The following is an 18,071-nucleotide window of genomic DNA, read 5'->3' as shown; positions in this document are numbered from 1 at the left end:
CTATTATTTACACTATTTTGCCAACTCTCTGGCACACTTTCTCATGTGAAAACTGTTTTAGATAATTAGTTCACTTTGCAATCAGCCTAAGCACTATAAATAAGCCACAGGTAATGTACAATGGGTACGATGGAGTGAGCAGGAAGAGTGAGAAGAGAAAAAAACAGACAAAAAAACAGTCTACATGTGGGGATATTGTCATGTCAGGCCTGGATACTTCATTCCAGAATATATTTTTCCCGGTGCCTTGGACTAGGACATTGCATGTGATGTAGACAGAATTTTGAGAGAGACGACCCGATGTAGACTGATTTGTTTTGTCTCAGTGAAATGCTATTTTGTGTTTTGACTTGGAAAAACACATTTGTGTTTGTTTTGATGTGTGTAAATAAACACTAATACTTGAAGTTGGGATCCCTGTATGTTTACAGAACTATGACAAAAGTATGACCTCAAACTGACATAGTCTACCTTGTGCACAGAGAAAGCAAAAGCCAGATGTGTTTTTTATTCATACCATCAGTGTGTTGTTGGCACATTGTGTGCTTACTATTGTGATTGCTTGTGTTTACTGTTAGATACGAAAACACCATTTTTACGAAGGTGTGAAGAATTAAGCAAGGTGTGTTAGCTTTTGCAAGAGAACTACAATGTTTTGCTGATTGGGTGAGAGGTTTTGCCATTTGTGTGTAGAGTTTTGCAAAAAAAGCCATAGTTACAAAAAATGTGCTTAAGCAATCAGAAAAAACTGTAATAAAGGGCCCGGTCATGTGCCCCGCCCCTGGCCCGGCTCTGACTTGTTCCGCCACTGGTAGGCCTACATGTGTAGAGAGAGGTGTGCATATCTGGGCCCTCTGTTTCTTTTATAGCCCTATCTGCACTCAGTCTACCCTTCACACAAACTGTATGATCTTGTATGGTCTGTTCATAATTCATATTTATACATTTACAACAGCAACAATATATATATAAACTGTCACTGAGTGACTTCTCCACGTCAGCAAATGGATGGCCCACTTCCCCAGCCCTTGCTCATGAGTTTCATTCATATGACCTCCCTCACTCCGCCCCCAAGTCCCTGGCCTTTTATAGCATTTCCCAAAATGTTGCAACTGGTGGATTAGACTTACACATGCCTACACATACTGTTCTGATTAGACCATAGACTCAGTTCTCAGACTTCACTTCTATGTCATCATTTCTGCTAAAGTGATCATAGGAGCCAATGAAATAACTGAAATGTCAGAGCTGGATGAGTTGAATTTCTATCCCTACTGAACTATCCCTACTGTCCTCCAGCATGTCATCAGCACAAAAGTGCAGGAGGACAGGATGTGCCTTCCTCTCCTTCACGCTTGAAAGATGGGTGTGGAATGAATATGCCTCAATATGCACCAGGTGACTTGAGCGAGATTTATTGTCTTTTGATGAGAACATTTGTTTACAGAGGGCAGATAAAAGACTGTACAAAAATATGAATTCTTACAGGACATATAAAATATTTCTACCCTTAAAAAATGTACAATTCCTGTTTAACAACATTTTGTACATAAAAACCATCTGTTTAAAGACCTGTACATTACCATAAACTTAGTACCTACTAATTTCTGTCAAAAGCTGATAAAAAACATTTGTACAAATACTGAGAGCAGTTTGTAAGCCAGACATTGAATAAAAAAATGTTCCATCTATTTCTAAATTTCTTAAAAGTTCTCTATAGTTATGTGAATACTCAATCAGAGCAATCTTCCACTAGGTTTCTCTAGTGATGCACACTCGTAGCCCAGTGCAATACATTCAGTGAAAAACAAACATGCACACATACACTCACATTGTTTTGTATACCAAATCATACAAACACGTGCACAGATACACTTAAGATTCCACAGGAGAGGTCTAATTTTGGAATATGCCCAAATCCAAGAAGGTTTCCTGGTGTAGCCTACAACAGAATAACTAAAACCAAATTTATTGATAGTGAAATGTGGTTTGGTTCTACAATTTCCATTAAATGACAACCAAACTATAGGGTATATATTAAATGTTACTGAACCAAACTATAGGGTATATATTAAATGTTACTGAACCTCCTAGAGAGATATGTATTGGTCAGATTTGCATATAGATTTGTGCATAGCATTCAGGGTGGGGAAACCACTTATTCAATTTGCAACATACTGTATAGTTTGTGCAGCAGAACTTTCATTAACCTTTTTTCCTCACCATTATAGTATTCACATTTTATAGTGTACAGGTACTTCACAACTCTGCTGAGATCAAGTTATTTTGCGTGTGTGGAGAGCTAGGCACATGAACAGATGAATGTTGTTCTGGTCAGGATAAGGCAGAATAGACAACGTACATCAAATATGCATGGATGGGAGCAAAAGAGTGAAAACAAGAGTCAATTGTGGTTTTGAATTGTACAGTGCAGAATGAGAGGAGCCACACGAGAAACCCCCCTAATGGCAAACAGGAAACCATAAGCCCTGACACGCAACAGCAGATAATCAAGTGGGCCGCAGACTCCTAAACCAGGTCAAAGTAAGATGAGAAGTGATAGAGATGGAGGCCTATAGACAGTGTCAATCAGTCCCTTATTTTATTTCTCTTCTCACTTCAACATTGCTACATCAGATGCATTTCAATCACTCATTTGCATGTCTCTCAGTTATTATTAGAGTGAAACAACACACCGTGGATCATGGGAATATTCTCCCAAAAGTAAGTTGGTTTTACTAAGAGAATTCAAGCATTTAAGAGGCATGCAATGCAGGTCGAGAATTGCAGGTTTTGGTTTGCTCAGCTTCTACCTTTTTTGCATTTTTATAGCATAAGAGAAAGAAGACAGGGAACAGAGGATGGAGTTTAAGCAGTGAATGGCTAGACGCAAAGGCAAAGCGGTGATAATCAGGGTCACACCATCACTTGTCCATCACAAAGGCACACAATATAGAAATATATGCTAGATTACCATGTCTCAGTCACATAAAGAAAATCTTTCACACTTTTTTCCCCAAGAGATCCAAAAATCAGAGCGCAAATTTCAGGTCAAGTTCTTGATTTTGTAAACATCACAAGTACCAAGTACATCAGGTGCTGAAACTAGTTTACCTCTGACAAAACCCACTGTGTGCACTAGAAGGGTGTCAATTGTAAGGGCATCGAGAGCGTAGACCTTCACTACAGTGCTCACGCAGACAATGGTGATGCCATGACCTGGTGCCAGAGTGATCAGTTTGGAGGAGTGAAGCGGAAAACAGACAGACAGGTGGGCAGACAGGAACAAATAGGTCAAAGATCAAGCGCAGATCAAAGTTGATAATCCAAGGAGAGGAGGAACACAGAGAAGGAAGAGGTTGCAGTTGGAAAGGATGTAGTGTTGCCAGGGCAGAGAGACAGGCGTTGAGCAGAGGCAGAGCCCAAATGGGACCGGGTGAGAGGAGAAGGGAGCAGAACAACACCGGAACCGGAACCGGAGCAGGGCCCAGATCCAGATCCAGGAACAAATCAGTACCCCGAGAGGAGAGAGAGAGGACACACATAAAAAAAAAAACACTTTTAAAAATCCAACCCGACCACACAACAAGACACATACAGTGACAACTTTCAACTTCCTTTTAAAAACAACATGTTTCACAGCACAACATATACAAAAAACACCAGAACAAAACAGTACAGTAAATGACAAAGAACACCCTCTTGAATTGAACTTAATAGGATAAGTAAATTCTGTATATTACATCCTCTACCTCACTGGGAGGGTCTTAATCATTTCATCTCTGTGAAATTAAGCACAGGTATCCCTTTTCAAGTGCCCTGATGCCAAGCATCACACCACATAAGCCTGGCACTAACCCTGAATTACATGTCTTAACAGTCTTTTCAGGGGAGCTATTCTCTGTTGGAATAATATATTCAGCACTCTGCAGACTACATGATCCATAGATCTTTGCATCCCTGCTGGAAGGGCAGAGGAAGGCTTGCATCCATGCTGTCGTTAGGATACATACTCAGCAGACTTCCAGAAGTGTCCAGGGTGGGAAAGCCTGCGGTTGAGTTTAGGAAGTTTCTCAAGCATGTCTGTGATCTGGGAGAACGTTGGCCTCATTTCCAAACAGTATGACCAACAGGCCGAGAGGATGTCCTGTGTAGAAATAGAGGGGCCCAACTAGTAGTGAGAATAGGCGCGCTCAACTTCAAATTTCACAACAATTTCGGGAACTTAGAATAGAAAAACTGCACTCTCAAGTATACTCTCTTTACTTATTTATTAACGCCATGTCCACAGACGTGTTTCGGCCTAAGCCATCGTCAGTGTGTCTAGTCAGTGTGAAACTATACTCCACACATCACATGCAGAGCCATTTTCCATGAAAATGTAGAAGCTTTCACTGGAACACCAGAAAACGTATCAAAATATGTGTAAGATGCAACACATAGGATGTTACTCACGTTGACCTCCTTGCCCAGACTGACTTCTGCCAGCACCTTCTTGATGCCCTCTCCACTGCCCACCTGCCAGATGGTGGCCTCGGCGGGCTGCCGTGTGATGGGCCAGTCTCGGGCCTGCAGCTCGTACCAGATGGTGCTGAACACAACACAGAGTTTCTTTCATTGTCTGTGGTACCAAAATACCAAACATTCTTATTGCATTTAAAAGACTAATCTTCTAGTCAATTGTCTAATCAATAAGATGTATTTTACAAAAGCAGTATTTCAACAGTTCAACCAGAGGGGTATTTCACAAAGGCAGAATTAAGACATCCAAGATAAGTGATAAAGCGAGGTTTGACATAGCGTTGTCTGGTCATCCTAGCTCAACTAGTTTCACTAATGCCAATCCAGGATGAGTAGGAGCGACTATGTCAAGCCAGGTGTAAATAATTCAGGATGTGTGCGCGTTCCCACGGTTGGAATAAAAAAGACGTGAAAAATAGCGTCATTCACACAAAGTGAACCACCGCTTTTGATATAGACTAACAATGAAGTAAAGTTGTCCTTTTTGGAATGGGGAATCATGGCTATTTCTGTAAAACAGCAGGAGTAGGCGTGGTAGACCAACTGAATGCAAATTTACGTATGCACCCACGTGTGAGTGCTTCCTTGTCTCGGCACGCAACGTCATTAAGAAAGCGCTTGGAGCTCGCAAAGATGCACATAGTATGATATACCTTAATATTATAGTTGAAAATACCTTCGAGAACTTGCCCCTCCACTTCCAATCAACTACAGTAGGCTATTCATCAAACGTCTATCAATAAAATAAGCAAACAATTGAGTACCTAGGCCTATGTTAATAATTATAAGGCTATCAAGTAAAGTAATAACCATATGGTAGTAGGCAGACAATCTGTTTTGTTTTGCGAGCAAATATATTTAGCAAATAGTTTATAAATGGAATAAAGCTCCTTAAAAATTAGCAGGGAGGTCTGATGTGAATGACAGCTAGCTGAACCAATAAGACGACATAATTACCATTAGAATTAACTTAGCTTGGCTGTTAGCCTGGTCGGGACCAGGCTAGGTGCAGAGAATAAATCCCCATGGTAACTTATGTGCCATCTCTTTTGTGAAACCAAGTCAAGGCTAAATTTATCCAGGATAACCTAAAAATCCCAGCTTAATCCCTTATCTAGGTTTTGTGAAATACCCCTCAGATTGGTTGAGGAGGAGGATGTCCTACCCAAAAGCGTAAACATCAGCAGCTCTGGAGAAAGGAAGGCAGTCTTCATTGACCCCTGGGCCCATCCTGCGCACAATCTCTGGAGCCAGGTAACAGATCCAGCCATGTGGCAGCTTCAGCTGATCCTCACGCCTGGTGAACCCCCCGGACACACACACACACACACAGAGAGCGAGAGAGAGAGTTCATCTTTAAAGACATCTAACTACCATATTCTTCTAACGGCTTTGTCTTCTTTCTTCTTCATTTTATTCTTACCGTCCTTCCTGCACAACTCCAGACATCCCAAACAAGCCAAAATCTGTGATGACCACCTTGTTTGTGTCATAAAAAACGTTCTTGGATTTCAGATCTTTGTGTACGATTCCTTTTGCATGAAGATAGCCCATTCCCTGAAAGAGTCACAACCAGTATTAGTCCTCCATAAGCAGCAATGAAAAAACACTACAATAATCTGATGAATTAAGATGAAATTGAATAGTACCTTTACAATCTCTTGTGCTATTTGCCTGGTCTTGTTAATGTCAAGCATACTTTTGGACTCTCTGACAACTGAGTAGAGTGTCCGCCCCTTACAAAAACTGAAAAAAAAAAGGAAAAAGTGTGACATCACACATACAGTACACAACATGAATAAAATACGGAAAGTTAGATTAAAATAGAAGAAAACACATTAGACAGAGTTACATCACATCGCATTCACATCTGATATCTGGACTCTGGATACTGGAGTCCTTATAATGCCATGCTAGCACACCCAACACAAAGCAGATGTCCCCTGACCCCTCGCTCCTGACCTGGTGATGATGGCAAGCTGCGGTGGGTTCATACAGGCTCCCATGAACAGAACTACGTTCTCGTGCCGCGTCTGCCGGTAGTTCATCACCTCCTTCTTGAACAACTTCAAGTGATCCTGGTTATTGCCATCAATCTCCAGCAGGCGGACTGCCACCTTTCATGTGACACAGAAGGTTTTCTGTTTTTAATCCTTTAATTTTTAGCCATATTCATATCTACTGTTCACTTTATTTGCCATTTATTGAATTTAATGTATCTTATATGTATCAACACCTGCTGCTAGAGAAATAATACACACATTATGACTGCCTCTATCAGCATCGATCAGCATCTAACAGCCATCACTACTACTACTGTAGTCATAGAGACACAGTGATTCTCAACGTCCAGGTCACCTCTCCGTGCCAGCGCCCGCGGTGCACCTTCCCCCAGCGGCCCTTCCCGATCAGCTCGCCGAGCTCCAGCTGCTCGAAGGGGATGTCCCACTCCTGCAGGTACACGCTCGTCTGGCTGACCTTGCGGGAGATCGGCCCTCGCCAGTTGCTCCCTCCGCGAGAGCTGGGCAGGTCGTCCAGCTCGTCCCCGTCGGGCTCGCCGTCTGAGCCGCTGCCGCACTTCTCCGTCTTCCCCTCGGGGTTCCCGTGCTCCTCCTCCTCCTCCTCCTCTTGCTCCTCATAATCACCTGCCTTGTCATGCTGTCATGTGTACAAACAGAGCACGCTCCAGCTATTGAATAATATTACTGCATGAGCAATGAATACCATGCACTATGAGGAAATGAGTGATTTCTTCACTGTCCAATTAAAAGTCATTAGAGCTACAATTCAAAAGAATTGTAGCTTTATAAATAGTCCAATTAAAGGTGTTTGGATAGACTGCTAAGATACTGGATCAAATCACAAACAGTGCATTATGCAGAGTGTATAACTGAATATAAAGCCAGAATATTAACCCTAAGGAGTAGAGTTGCTGTGCAGTAATGTGATGCTTGCCTTAGTCTCACTTCTGTAAATGTAGAAATCCACAAACACCCTCATCAGGAGTGTAATGTGCACATGACCGATGTGTTTGAGGTGAGTGGGCCAGTTATATTTCCATAGCCTCCCCCCACACACACACACATCCTCTTTCAGTTCTTTCACTTCCTCCATATACATATACCACCTCTAAGGCAGAGCTGCTATTTCACTAATGAGTCAGACCATTCTGTAGCCTAGAAATCTAGACGCGCCCCTAGCGGCCGCAAATTACATTTGCTGCCAGGGCTAGTCTAGCAACTCTCCGTTGGCTTGTGAGCTCCAGAAATCGAAACTTAATCAGGCCAATGAAATCGTGTATAGAGTCGTTAGGTGGGCTTAACATAATGATTGATGGCAGAGTTGCAACGGTTTGGCTTGAATTCCCTGCTACTTGAAAACAAATAAGATAGATGTTGCTGCTGGCGAACAGTGTGACGAGTTAAGCTTTTATTAAGTAGGCAAACGTTTGAACTAGCCAACTAGCTCCGCTGGTGGGAAACGCATGGGACTCATAGCGCTGCTGCTGTCCTATTGCGTGCAGAGGGAATTTGAAAGACAACTGATTATCCCGCCCCTCGGACTGAGCACTGCGAACGGTGAGTGCCCAGACCCTACATTTTAATGTGGGTCTGGCTCGTCAGGCTAACCATTCTGGCCATTGAGGATGGAACCTTGCCAAAGGGTCAAGGGGTTACATTCCAGTAATGTAAAGGTCCGATAAAACTCTGCAAATTTTCTTTGCATATGAATCTGGATTACGGCTGAATACATTGGCATGTACAGTATGCACAATAGTTTTGCCACCCTGCATTTGCAACTTGAATATTCTTGGGTTGAAAGCTGAGAGGTTCTGATACTGGGCTCCTTACCTCTCCCTGTGGTGGCCTCTGCTGCTGCTGCGGGTCGTGATCCACTTCACTCTGCTCCGACTCACTGTGGAAAGCAACAACACATTCCACTGCACAACTGTAACTCATTGGCCCCTGTCAGCATCTCAATCCTGACCCACTGCGTGATTTGGGGGACAGATGTGAACAAAGAGCGCAAACAGTAGAGCACACAGCTGTGGTCTCTTACCCAGTGTTGTGGTAGCTCTCCGGGCAGGATGCATTGGACACATCTGTGGAGAGACACACTCGAGTGTTAGTCCACACAAAATATTGACATAAGAGCCTTCCATAACATGACCATGTTTATTTAACTGTGATAATGTATTTACCACTCAACTACTTTAGGACTAGCAGGGAGCACAAGAACTTGCACAGCACACAAAAGGCACAGCAAAAAAGGATTAGTTCCTTTTTAAACCACTAGATGGAGCAGCCACACCATTTAACATTTCAGCACACACTCCAAAATCACATTCTTTCTCAGAGGGGACAGTAACACATTCAGACTTGTTTAATTCACAAAGAAAAGCGCAAGCCAGTCCACAGCATGGGGCCTCTCGGACAGGACAGGACAGGACAGCAGCTGAAGTAACATGAGCATGTTTGAACAGAGTCTCACACAGCGAGCAGTGTTAACTCACCAGGGAAGATAAACTGTTGTCTATGCTGAAAGTAGCAGGCAGCTAGCAGTGCAAATGGGTAGGAGGGGAAAAAAATCAACCAGAGAGATGAAGAGAGGTGGAGAGAGGGAGAGACAGAGCAATGTTAAAAAGAGGTGTTAAAGATGCTTATTAATGTCAGTCCCACTCATTACACCCTTCAGGTTTAATTTGATTCCACATAATGAACGAAGAAACCCATTTATCCATTTTGTGTCAGTCAAGGAATGGAAAAAGGCAGCTAAAACTGAGAAAAGGAAGGAGATTACATAGGATTTAGTACTGAAATATACTAACAGAACAAGCCTTGTGCTTATAAAGAATACCAAACACAAACAATGCTCTCCCATTCTCCACATTCACTCCTCTCAAGCTGAAGTGCAAGTAAAATAGCACGTGTGGGAGGTGGATTTGGGTTGCACACATGGTGAAGGTGAGAGGCAAATGCAGGAGACTTAAAAACAATGAATGATAAAGGATTTCATCTTTTCTATGTAAGGGGCAAAAAGTCTCTACACTGCAGCAGCACACTAGTGCACCAGCGATGCCATGAGCACCCGAAAGCTCTCCGGCAAAGATACACATATTTCCATAGCAATTCATCTTACCTGGGAAGTGGAACCTTCCATCACGGGGGCCTTTGGGTGAAGGGTTGGGGGGTGGCGTAGCGTTGTGGGCGTTCGGGAAGTTTGCCGGAGAGGAAGGGGTGGAGGAGGTGGTGGAGGAGGGGTTGCTGCTGGAGTCCAGCTGTTGGTTCAGCACAGGAGGGTGGTCCTGCGGGAGTGGACACAGGGAGGAGCATCTGTAGCTAAACACACCAAATCCCTTCAACTGTCACCACTAACCCCAACCCTCAATTCAAGGTCTAGCTTTGCACCGTGTCATTATTGTCAAAGCTGACAAACATCTTGCAGAAGAATTTATGAAATGACAAAAACATTTGTTATTGGTAGTGATAAGCAAAAATGTGGCTAGACCCCCATGACATAAAGACATATGTGGCTAGCACTTTTTTGGGAGGGGCACAATGTTGACAAATGTAAAAACTCTTTAGTTCCCTTTTGAAGAAATTCATCATCATATGCTACTACATGGCACAATAATCTTGTAAAGAAGTGTATGATAGATGCTGTCAATACTAAAAATACATACTAAAAATTCGGACTGTGGAGATTGAACAGTCCTTTGCAAGGAATGCCGTGCTAAACTGCTAAATAACACCCTGAGTTTGATCAAATGTCTGTGCTACCTTTTTTGTTATTGCCTTTGGTAAAGTGCCAAATAGGGGGATCTCAACTGTCCTATCAATTTGATTGTTGATGTCCGATGGAACCGACTCCGTTCTTCTGATCTTTGAAACTGCAGAACAGGAGACAGAAATGGACACAAGAGAAAGAAGAGATTTTGTCTAATGGAAGAGTAATGGACTTTGATGAAGTTGGTTTCAAACTTGATATTCTTTATAGATCATCTCCATAATACATGGTACTGATCATCAATTAACACAGCAAACTTGATATCCTTTATAGATCATCTCCATAATATAAGGTACTGATCATCAATTAACACAGCAGATGAAAAGCTCTTCTGCAAAACAAACAACAGAACTTTAATATGTAACCCAGGCAATGGAAATATACGTAGTGAGTAATGTACATATACACACTACGTTTTCAATTTGGAATCACCGAGAAATCACTCTTTTTCTATTCAAATAAGCTAGAGCAGACATATGGTGTAGACATTGTGAACATTGTAAAGGACTATTCACTAATTTAAATGGAGTAACTAGGTGTAAAAGGCTGGTTTTTGATGGCTAAAAAAATTCTGAGTTATTCCAAGCCTTTGCACTACTTTGCTTTGGTTTAAAACTAGAACCTTCTGCCTAATCACAAACGTCTCCAAAACAGCAACGTTTGTGGACCAGGCTAATGATTCCTGCTCTGGTGTGTAGATGGAATAAGAGAAGGCAGCAGAATGCTATTAGTGGACATTGCAACTTCAGTGCTTGAGCTACAACAGCTCCTTTAGAATCTGTGATCAGAGCAATGACTGAGTTGACGTATGTATCCATAAAAAGGAATGGGAAAGTGATTTCCAAAGAAGGCAGTTACATCTGCCCATTCACACTGTTTCATATTTAATGGGGCAAACTTACATGGAAGGAAAGGTAGGTGACATGGTGGGGCCTCCTTTGTGCATTTGTTGTGACATTTTAACCTACGCACAGGAAAGGTCACTGTTAAATACAGTAAATACAAACCAAAATGATGAGATTGACGGGGTGGTGTTTGCTACTCACTTGCAGTGTTTACATTTCACGCCAAACATCATGTTCTTCTGACACACCTGACACACCTGTGACAGCCAGGACTTGGTTGAGAACCTTGTGAAAAGAACACAAAAGACTAAATGGTAATACCTAACTTAGTATTTTTGCATGCATGTTTTTGTTCTTGATCCTGTCAAGTGATTGAGTATAGGTCTGGTGTGCTAGTGTCAGATCATGTGGTTCAGTATAGGTCTGGTGTGCTAGTGTCAGATCATGTGGTTCAGTATAGGTCTGGTGTGCTAGTGTCAGATCATGTGGTTCAGTATAGGTCTGGTGTGCTAGTGTCAGATCATGTGGTTCAGTATAGGTCTGGTGTGCTAGTGTTAGGTCATGTGGTTCAGTATAGGTCTGGTGTGTTAGTGTCAGGTCAAGTGCTTCCATGCTAGTTCCCAACCTGTGTGTGACTGGAAGGCCAAAATCCCTCCTAACAGTCTGTGGGGAGCTCCGGTGTATTAGCAAATTATCTGTGGAAAAAGACATGAACAGAGAGAACTGATGGAGAGAAACAGCGGTACTGAGTCAGCAGATATCTGCCAGTTGAAACAGGAATGAAGGCACTCTGGGTCAGCTTCCCGTACATGGAATAAGCCTAGTCCTGGACTAAAAGAAAACATTTCCATTGATAAAAGCTTTTAGTCCAGGAATAAGGAATAGGCTCCATCTATGCACAGGAAACTGGATGTCTATGTTGAACTCTTTAAAAGCCTCTGTGTGTGTCTGTGTGTGTGTGTGTGTGTGTGTGTGTGTGTGTGTGTGTGTGTGTGTGTGTGTTTTTAACTCACTTTTGAGGACCGCATCCTCTAGGAGCCCTGGGGTACCTGGCAGGATGTAGGGACTGTGAACTGGGAGCAGTGGGGAGCGAGACGGGGAGTCCTCCAGCCCGCCGCCGCCATTGATCTGCATGTTCAGGGGTAGCTTGCTCTTCTTCCCGCTCCTCAAAGGGGAAGATGAGGACAACGTCAGTTCAGCTGGGGTCAGCCCTTTCGAGAGGCCCCCAGCAAACACAAACCACATGCACACACTGCTCACTCACACAAACATCACACAATGTTCAAAACCTCATAGATCACCCTCACACAGCATTTAAAAAAAGACACACACACACACCCTCCTGACATACTATGTCAAAGGCCTGCTAATATTAGCAGTGATCTTATTGGTCGTATTGGTTGCTAAGATACAAAAGGACTCTTTTATGGGGTGCTAGACACTCAACAAAGACAGTCTAAACTTTACCCAGTGTTAGTGTTCTTTGGCAGTCCAAATGTTCACACATATTTGTTAGATGCTTGATTTGAGCAGAAACATTAAGTCAGTGGAGAGAATGGGAACAAAGAGCATTTCCTAAATCTCAGAGCTGAAATGCTACGGGCAACCATCATAAGGGGTCACACAGACTTGTCCTTAACTTTGATATTCTACAGAACTTTGGATCTACCACGCACCCAGCCACTGGGAAGCACAGGAAACACATTATACAGAAAATCTGGACATAACAGTGGAAATCCACATCTATTGCCACAGACAGCCACAAATCAGAAGGGGTCAGTGAGGGGAAATACGGCCAGTTAATAGAGGGGGTATGGAGCCTGTAGAGGCCCACAAGATTCCTGCTTATGTTATTTGGCTTGGCTACACAAAGATTCTGGAACATCCCGAGGTCTGGACGCCAGCTAGTCTGAGGTCACGCCTGACCACACCATGACTATGTTCGAGAAATAGAAAAGGGGGGGGGGCATAAGTAGAGAGGAAGACAGATAGTGAGAAGAAAAAGAAGATAGCGCGGGAGAGGGAAGAGAAAGGAACACAGAGGAAAGGGGAAGAGAGATAAGGAAAGTCAGTGGAGAGAGGAAAGAGGTTAACGCCTGCTCCATTTGACATGGAGCACCTCCAAGGAATGCAGCCATGGAGTCCCGCTGAAGACTGCGCTCAGCACAATATTCCCTTCATTCTGTTACCCGAGCTGAACCTTTACATAGGTCACACACGGCTCGTTTGGATCAGCACACATGCTCAATGCAGTTGAGAGAAACCAAGGTGCAAAAATAAGATGCTTCCTTTGTCAAGTGCACAATAGGCTCGGGTGCCCTTACAATTGCCCAGCGGAATATCTGACATGCAGCATTCCACACCGTGATCTTCTATTACTGAGCATGGCATCCTGTAGCAGTAACAGGAAGTCAAAGGCAGCGCAGGTGGGGAGGCTTCCTGGGAAAAACACCACCATAATCACACACTCATGCACACACAGACCGACACACACACACACACACACACACACACACACACACACACACACACACACACACAGTCATCTCATTGAACACCTACTTGCTGGTGGGCTCCTCAATGCGGTTTGCTAGCTGGGACTCGTGGCTCTTGCTGCGGGTCAGGGTGATGTTGGGCAGGAGCTGGGCCAGCCGGTTGCGGGAGGGGGGCGGGGGAGTCCGCGGGGTCCTCAGCTGGCATCTTCTCATGGAGGGGGGCGTGATGGGCGGGGTGGCAGCACTGCTGTGGATGCGGCCCATCCGCGAGAAGGGGTAATAGTCACCCTGAGCGTCCTGGCCGTCACACAAGGGCACGGCTGACACTGAAATGGAGCGTCCGTGTCCGGGGGGTGGGGGGCAGGGGGTCATGGTGAGGGTGGGGGTGCATGGGCTTATGGCGCCAGGCGTAGACCTGTGAGGCGTGAGGGCTACATTCTGCCCCACAGAGGGACACAGGACTTGGTCTGTGGGAGTCGGGGAGCCGTTGTCCTGTCGCACGGGTTCTGAGATCCACGGAATTCCGTCCTCTCTCAACTCTTCTCCTATCGGATAAGGATGGAAACCAGCTTCGACTTAAAAACTATACTTTATATTACCTCAGGTCCACAACAGACACTATGATCCTTGAGTCCAACCAGAACATTTAGATCATCAACATAACTGGCCATTGCCCTCATGAATCTGAATTGAGCCTGTTACCCTAGTTGGTAACGTTAAGTCATGAGTATTTCAATACAATTCCAGGTCTACCCACATGTACTTTTAAAAGGCAACAAAAAACAATGGGTTTGGAGACATGTTTGAGAATGCTCAATGGGTTACAGATCTACATATAAATATACATATATTTTTGTAGAAATGTATAATAACACCTGGAAAGTAAAAATAACCCCCTCAAGGCAAGTGCCACACTTGAATAGGATTTTAAAGGAGAGAGGAGTAGAGATCAATTCTTCCTCCGTTCTCAGACGACTGCAAACTTGCTTTAAACTTTAATTTACACAGGGGTGTAGTCCCTAGCCCTAGGGTTTAATTTACACAGGCGTGTAGTCCCTAGCCCTAGGGTTTAATTTACACAGGGGTGTAGTCCCTAGCCCTAGGGTGCCCCTAGGGTGAGTGGCGCTGGGCAGTTTGTCTCACCTCGCTCAGTAGTGCTTTTCAGACAGGAGAGGGCAGCAGTGATGTGGGAGCACTCGTCGGAGCTGGAGCCCAGCCTCTTCATGGTGTCGTGCACCTGGCAGGTAGACATCTGCAGCAGCGCATCCAGAGACAGCGTCACAGGAACTGTCTGTAGGTGACAGAAAATTAGATAGAAAGAAAAACAGAATGGCCCGTTTGAGAGTGATGGAAACAAGCATAATGCTAGCAAAAGAAGAAGTAAAGAATAAAAGAAAGAAAGAAAGAAAATGGTGAAAAGAAAAATAATAGAGGGAGTGTGGTGAAGACGTAGAGAGAAAGCAGTTTAGAAGAGGAGGTGTAGAGAGGACTAGGAAGTGAGACATACTGATGCTATCCAAACAAATAAACAAACAAATGAAAAATGCAGTCATGTGAGCATAAATGAAGACTACCACCTAAAGACACACACAAACACAAACACACACACACACACACACACACACACACAAGGACTGCAGAAACAGCAGGAAACATGGACGAGTGAATGGAATTCAGCAAATGCACTCTTTTGTCTAAACCATCCCTGCCCTCTCTCTGAATGGGGTGAGTCAAACCACAATCTGGAGCTTCACATTCTCTGGTAGCGGCAGGATCACGAGGAATGAGTGTGCACTTCCCAGAAGGACAAGACTGCGGTTCAGGGGAGCGTGCTTAACTACCCAGCATCCCCTCCTTCCACATGAGATCACCACAAGCACAAATGCTCTGGGAGTGTACCAGCTGGGACCGAGACTATTCCCTAACCATGAAGAAGCATTGTAGTGGTAGACAACCTCACAATGTGCTTATTTACAGATCGTCCTGAAATCCTCCCTGTATTTCTGTAGTAGTAGTCTAGCATTACAGGCTGTCCTGGTATTAAGCTCGCACATCAGAAGTGGACGTTGGAATGGAATCACTCAATGGCCCATCACATCAGCACATGTGTTAGAGTTTCAGAGAGAAAGAGAACTCCTTTCTCTTGGTGACATTTTGGCCTTGTCAGTCTGAACTGGAGACTTAATTTTATGATGTAAAACACACCACTTAAAATATTTCAAACCAGTTATCCATTTCCAGGCATCCATTTCTAAAAAAGAACTGTACAACAAGTTTTACACGTCACCATGTCACTAAACCTGAACACCAGGACAAATAGGACACATCCAGGGAAAACAGCAGTGGAAAAAGCAATCAGTCCCAGCCCTACTTTTATGGCCTCTAGACCAGGGATCCCCAACCTTTTATGTACCATGGACCGGTTTGATTCCCATTTTTTTTTTTTCACGGACCGGGGGGGTTCGGGAGTTCCATGTTCCATATGTGTTGGGCATGCATTAGCCTACTTGAAAAGAACTAGCTCCAGTTATGTATGAACAGTGAAGGTAACGAACTCTTAAAAATGTGAAAAACGTGAACTTGAAGAAGTGAAAATTGAACAATATGAACTATGAAAATTGAACTTGAAGCTACATCTATCAAGTGTGAACATGCTTAACAAAATATGGGAACAAACATGGGAACTAAATGTGCATCACGAATATAATCAGTGGGAGCCCTGTGCTTGTTTCCCTGCAACAATAATGTTCCATCTGGGGGTGATGGAAGACAGTGACACCCTAAGTGTGTTTGACATGTCCAGTCGATTGCGCAATTTGGTCTTAGTTGCAGTCATTGCAGAAAACCCGGCCTCGCATAGAAACGTGGTGGGAAATGGTAGCAACGTTTTCAGCGCTTTTACGGCTATCTCGGGATATTCTGCTTTGGTTTTGATCCAAAAACCCGCCAGAGAGTTTTCCTCATACACACTCTTAAGACCACCGTCATTTGCAATTTTGATCAACCTCCTGCGCTGACAAGTTAGGACTATTCGGGATATTGACAAATGGGTTACGGACCCACTCATTGGTTTGACGTGGATCTTTGGAGGATGGGAAGTAGCCTAACGCTCAAACTCATTTGAAAGCGCAACAAGGTGATCGCGCACCAGCTGCAAGAGAAAGGGCCCTGCCTCAGTCTCTCCCAAAACCCCCACTACTGTTTGGAATATATCAAATACACCCCGTCCCCATTCATCCCCACAAATCAAGCTTGGCTTTAAATGCAGCGACTTTATCTGCCAGTTTAAAGACAGTCGTCATTCTCCCCTGCATGGCCGGATCTAGAATAGGGCTGGGAGGGGCAATGCCCCTCCAAATATTTCTTCTGCCCCACCTAATTGGTCAATTTTAATTGACAGCTATTGAATCTGCCAATCACACTTTTCTAATTCGTCCCGTCTGAATTTCGAGGGTGCTGATTTGCTGGTTGGATAGTATAAATAAGCTACCGGAGCAGCAGCGACACGTTCCCCTACCATTCCACACTGAGTGCATCACTTGCTGTTTCATACTTCAGTAGAGAGGGCTTAGCTATATTTCCATAAAGGTTATAGGCTACTAGATGTAATATAGATTCTTGTTGCTGGTTTAAATAAAGACCTTTTTTGTATTATTCTCGTTTGATTAAGGTTTGTTTTTAGCTAATGTGCATGTTAGCTTTCTAAGGTGATCTAGCCAGTTAGTTTGTTAACATTGGTCATTCCTTAACTGTTATAAGCAGGGTGGGAATTTTACGGGGGCCACGTCGTTGCCCCTTGCGTTGGCCGTGATGTCCCTTTGAAAATCGGAGGTTCACAGGCCACTGTGGCCTTGGTGCCCATTTCTTTCTATATTCTGCTTTGCATCCGACTAGCGATTTTTATTTAGCCTATGGCCTGCTTAAGCTTAGCATTCACAACGCAAATTAATTTAGCCTATGTCTTTTACGCAGTGGAGAATGTGACAGCGCACGGCAATAAAGAAAGTGCGTCCAAATTCACCCATTCTTTGCTGAAATAACCTATACTCCGATAGCCTACTCTTCACAAAGATATTACATGTATCACATCACACGAAAGCTTTTTCTCAGCTTTTAAAAGATGTTGGCCGCAAGTTGTGGTAAACGGTTCGCGAGAAAAGTAACTTTAATTTATCATGTTACATTCTGCACCCATCTCCCTACCCATTCATCTCGGTGGAATACTTCACGAATTTTTCCCGAACACATGACAAACCATATATTAGAAGAAACAGCAGACCTTACCGAATAAAAAGGTGTAAAGCATTCCCCTGTACAGTTAGCCATTCCAGAGTGATCCGGTTTTACATTTGCAGCAATGTCTAATGCATGTCTCCAACTTTGGGCTTCAGGTTTCACAGCGTGTTTAAATTGTCCAATACAT

The 18,071-nt window shown here is 43.7% G+C and overlaps 1 protein-coding gene across 5 annotated transcripts in view; it reads right to left on the bottom strand.

The window, feature by feature from the left end:
• Positions 1 to 1,399: 1,399 nt before the first annotated feature.
• Positions 1,400 to 18,071, bottom strand: part of ksr1b (kinase suppressor of ras 1b) — a 38,606-nt gene continuing 21,934 nt past the window's right edge. For 4 of the 5 annotated variants that reach the window (XM_042063752.1, XM_042063755.1, XM_042063754.1 and 1 more), the window contains 19 exons: positions 14,792 to 14,939; positions 13,716 to 14,193; positions 12,167 to 12,318; positions 11,779 to 11,848; positions 11,355 to 11,438; positions 11,211 to 11,272; positions 10,302 to 10,411; positions 9,661 to 9,826; positions 9,035 to 9,076; positions 8,581 to 8,623; positions 8,373 to 8,436; positions 6,880 to 7,179; positions 6,484 to 6,638; positions 6,171 to 6,267; positions 5,945 to 6,078; positions 5,687 to 5,818; positions 4,456 to 4,591; positions 4,014 to 4,147; positions 1,400 to 3,219 (listed from right to left, as the gene is read on the bottom strand). In XM_042063752.1, the coding sequence (XP_041919686.1) occupies positions 3,150 to 3,219; positions 4,014 to 4,147; positions 4,456 to 4,591; positions 5,687 to 5,818; positions 5,945 to 6,078; positions 6,171 to 6,267; positions 6,484 to 6,638; positions 6,880 to 7,179; positions 8,373 to 8,436; positions 8,581 to 8,623; positions 9,035 to 9,076; positions 9,661 to 9,826; positions 10,302 to 10,411; positions 11,211 to 11,272; positions 11,355 to 11,438; positions 11,779 to 11,848; positions 12,167 to 12,318; positions 13,716 to 14,193; positions 14,792 to 14,939 (2,577 nt within the window). In that variant the 3' untranslated portion in view covers positions 1,400 to 3,149. The remainder of the gene's footprint in view (positions 3,220 to 4,013; positions 4,148 to 4,455; positions 4,592 to 5,686; positions 5,819 to 5,944; positions 6,079 to 6,170; positions 6,268 to 6,483; positions 6,639 to 6,879; positions 7,180 to 8,372; positions 8,437 to 8,580; positions 8,624 to 9,034; positions 9,077 to 9,660; positions 9,827 to 10,301; positions 10,412 to 11,210; positions 11,273 to 11,354; positions 11,439 to 11,778; positions 11,849 to 12,166; positions 12,319 to 13,715; positions 14,194 to 14,791; positions 14,940 to 18,071) is intronic. The other variant, XM_042063753.1, reaches the window with a different exon arrangement.

Source organism: Alosa sapidissima, chromosome 15, assembly GCF_018492685.1.
Source record: "Alosa sapidissima isolate fAloSap1 chromosome 15, fAloSap1.pri, whole genome shotgun sequence".
NCBI classification, from domain to species: Eukaryota; Metazoa; Chordata; class Actinopteri; order Clupeiformes; family Clupeidae; genus Alosa; species Alosa sapidissima.
The sequence above is the reverse complement of the archived record's forward strand: the minus strand, read 5'-3'. Positions and strand labels throughout refer to the sequence as shown.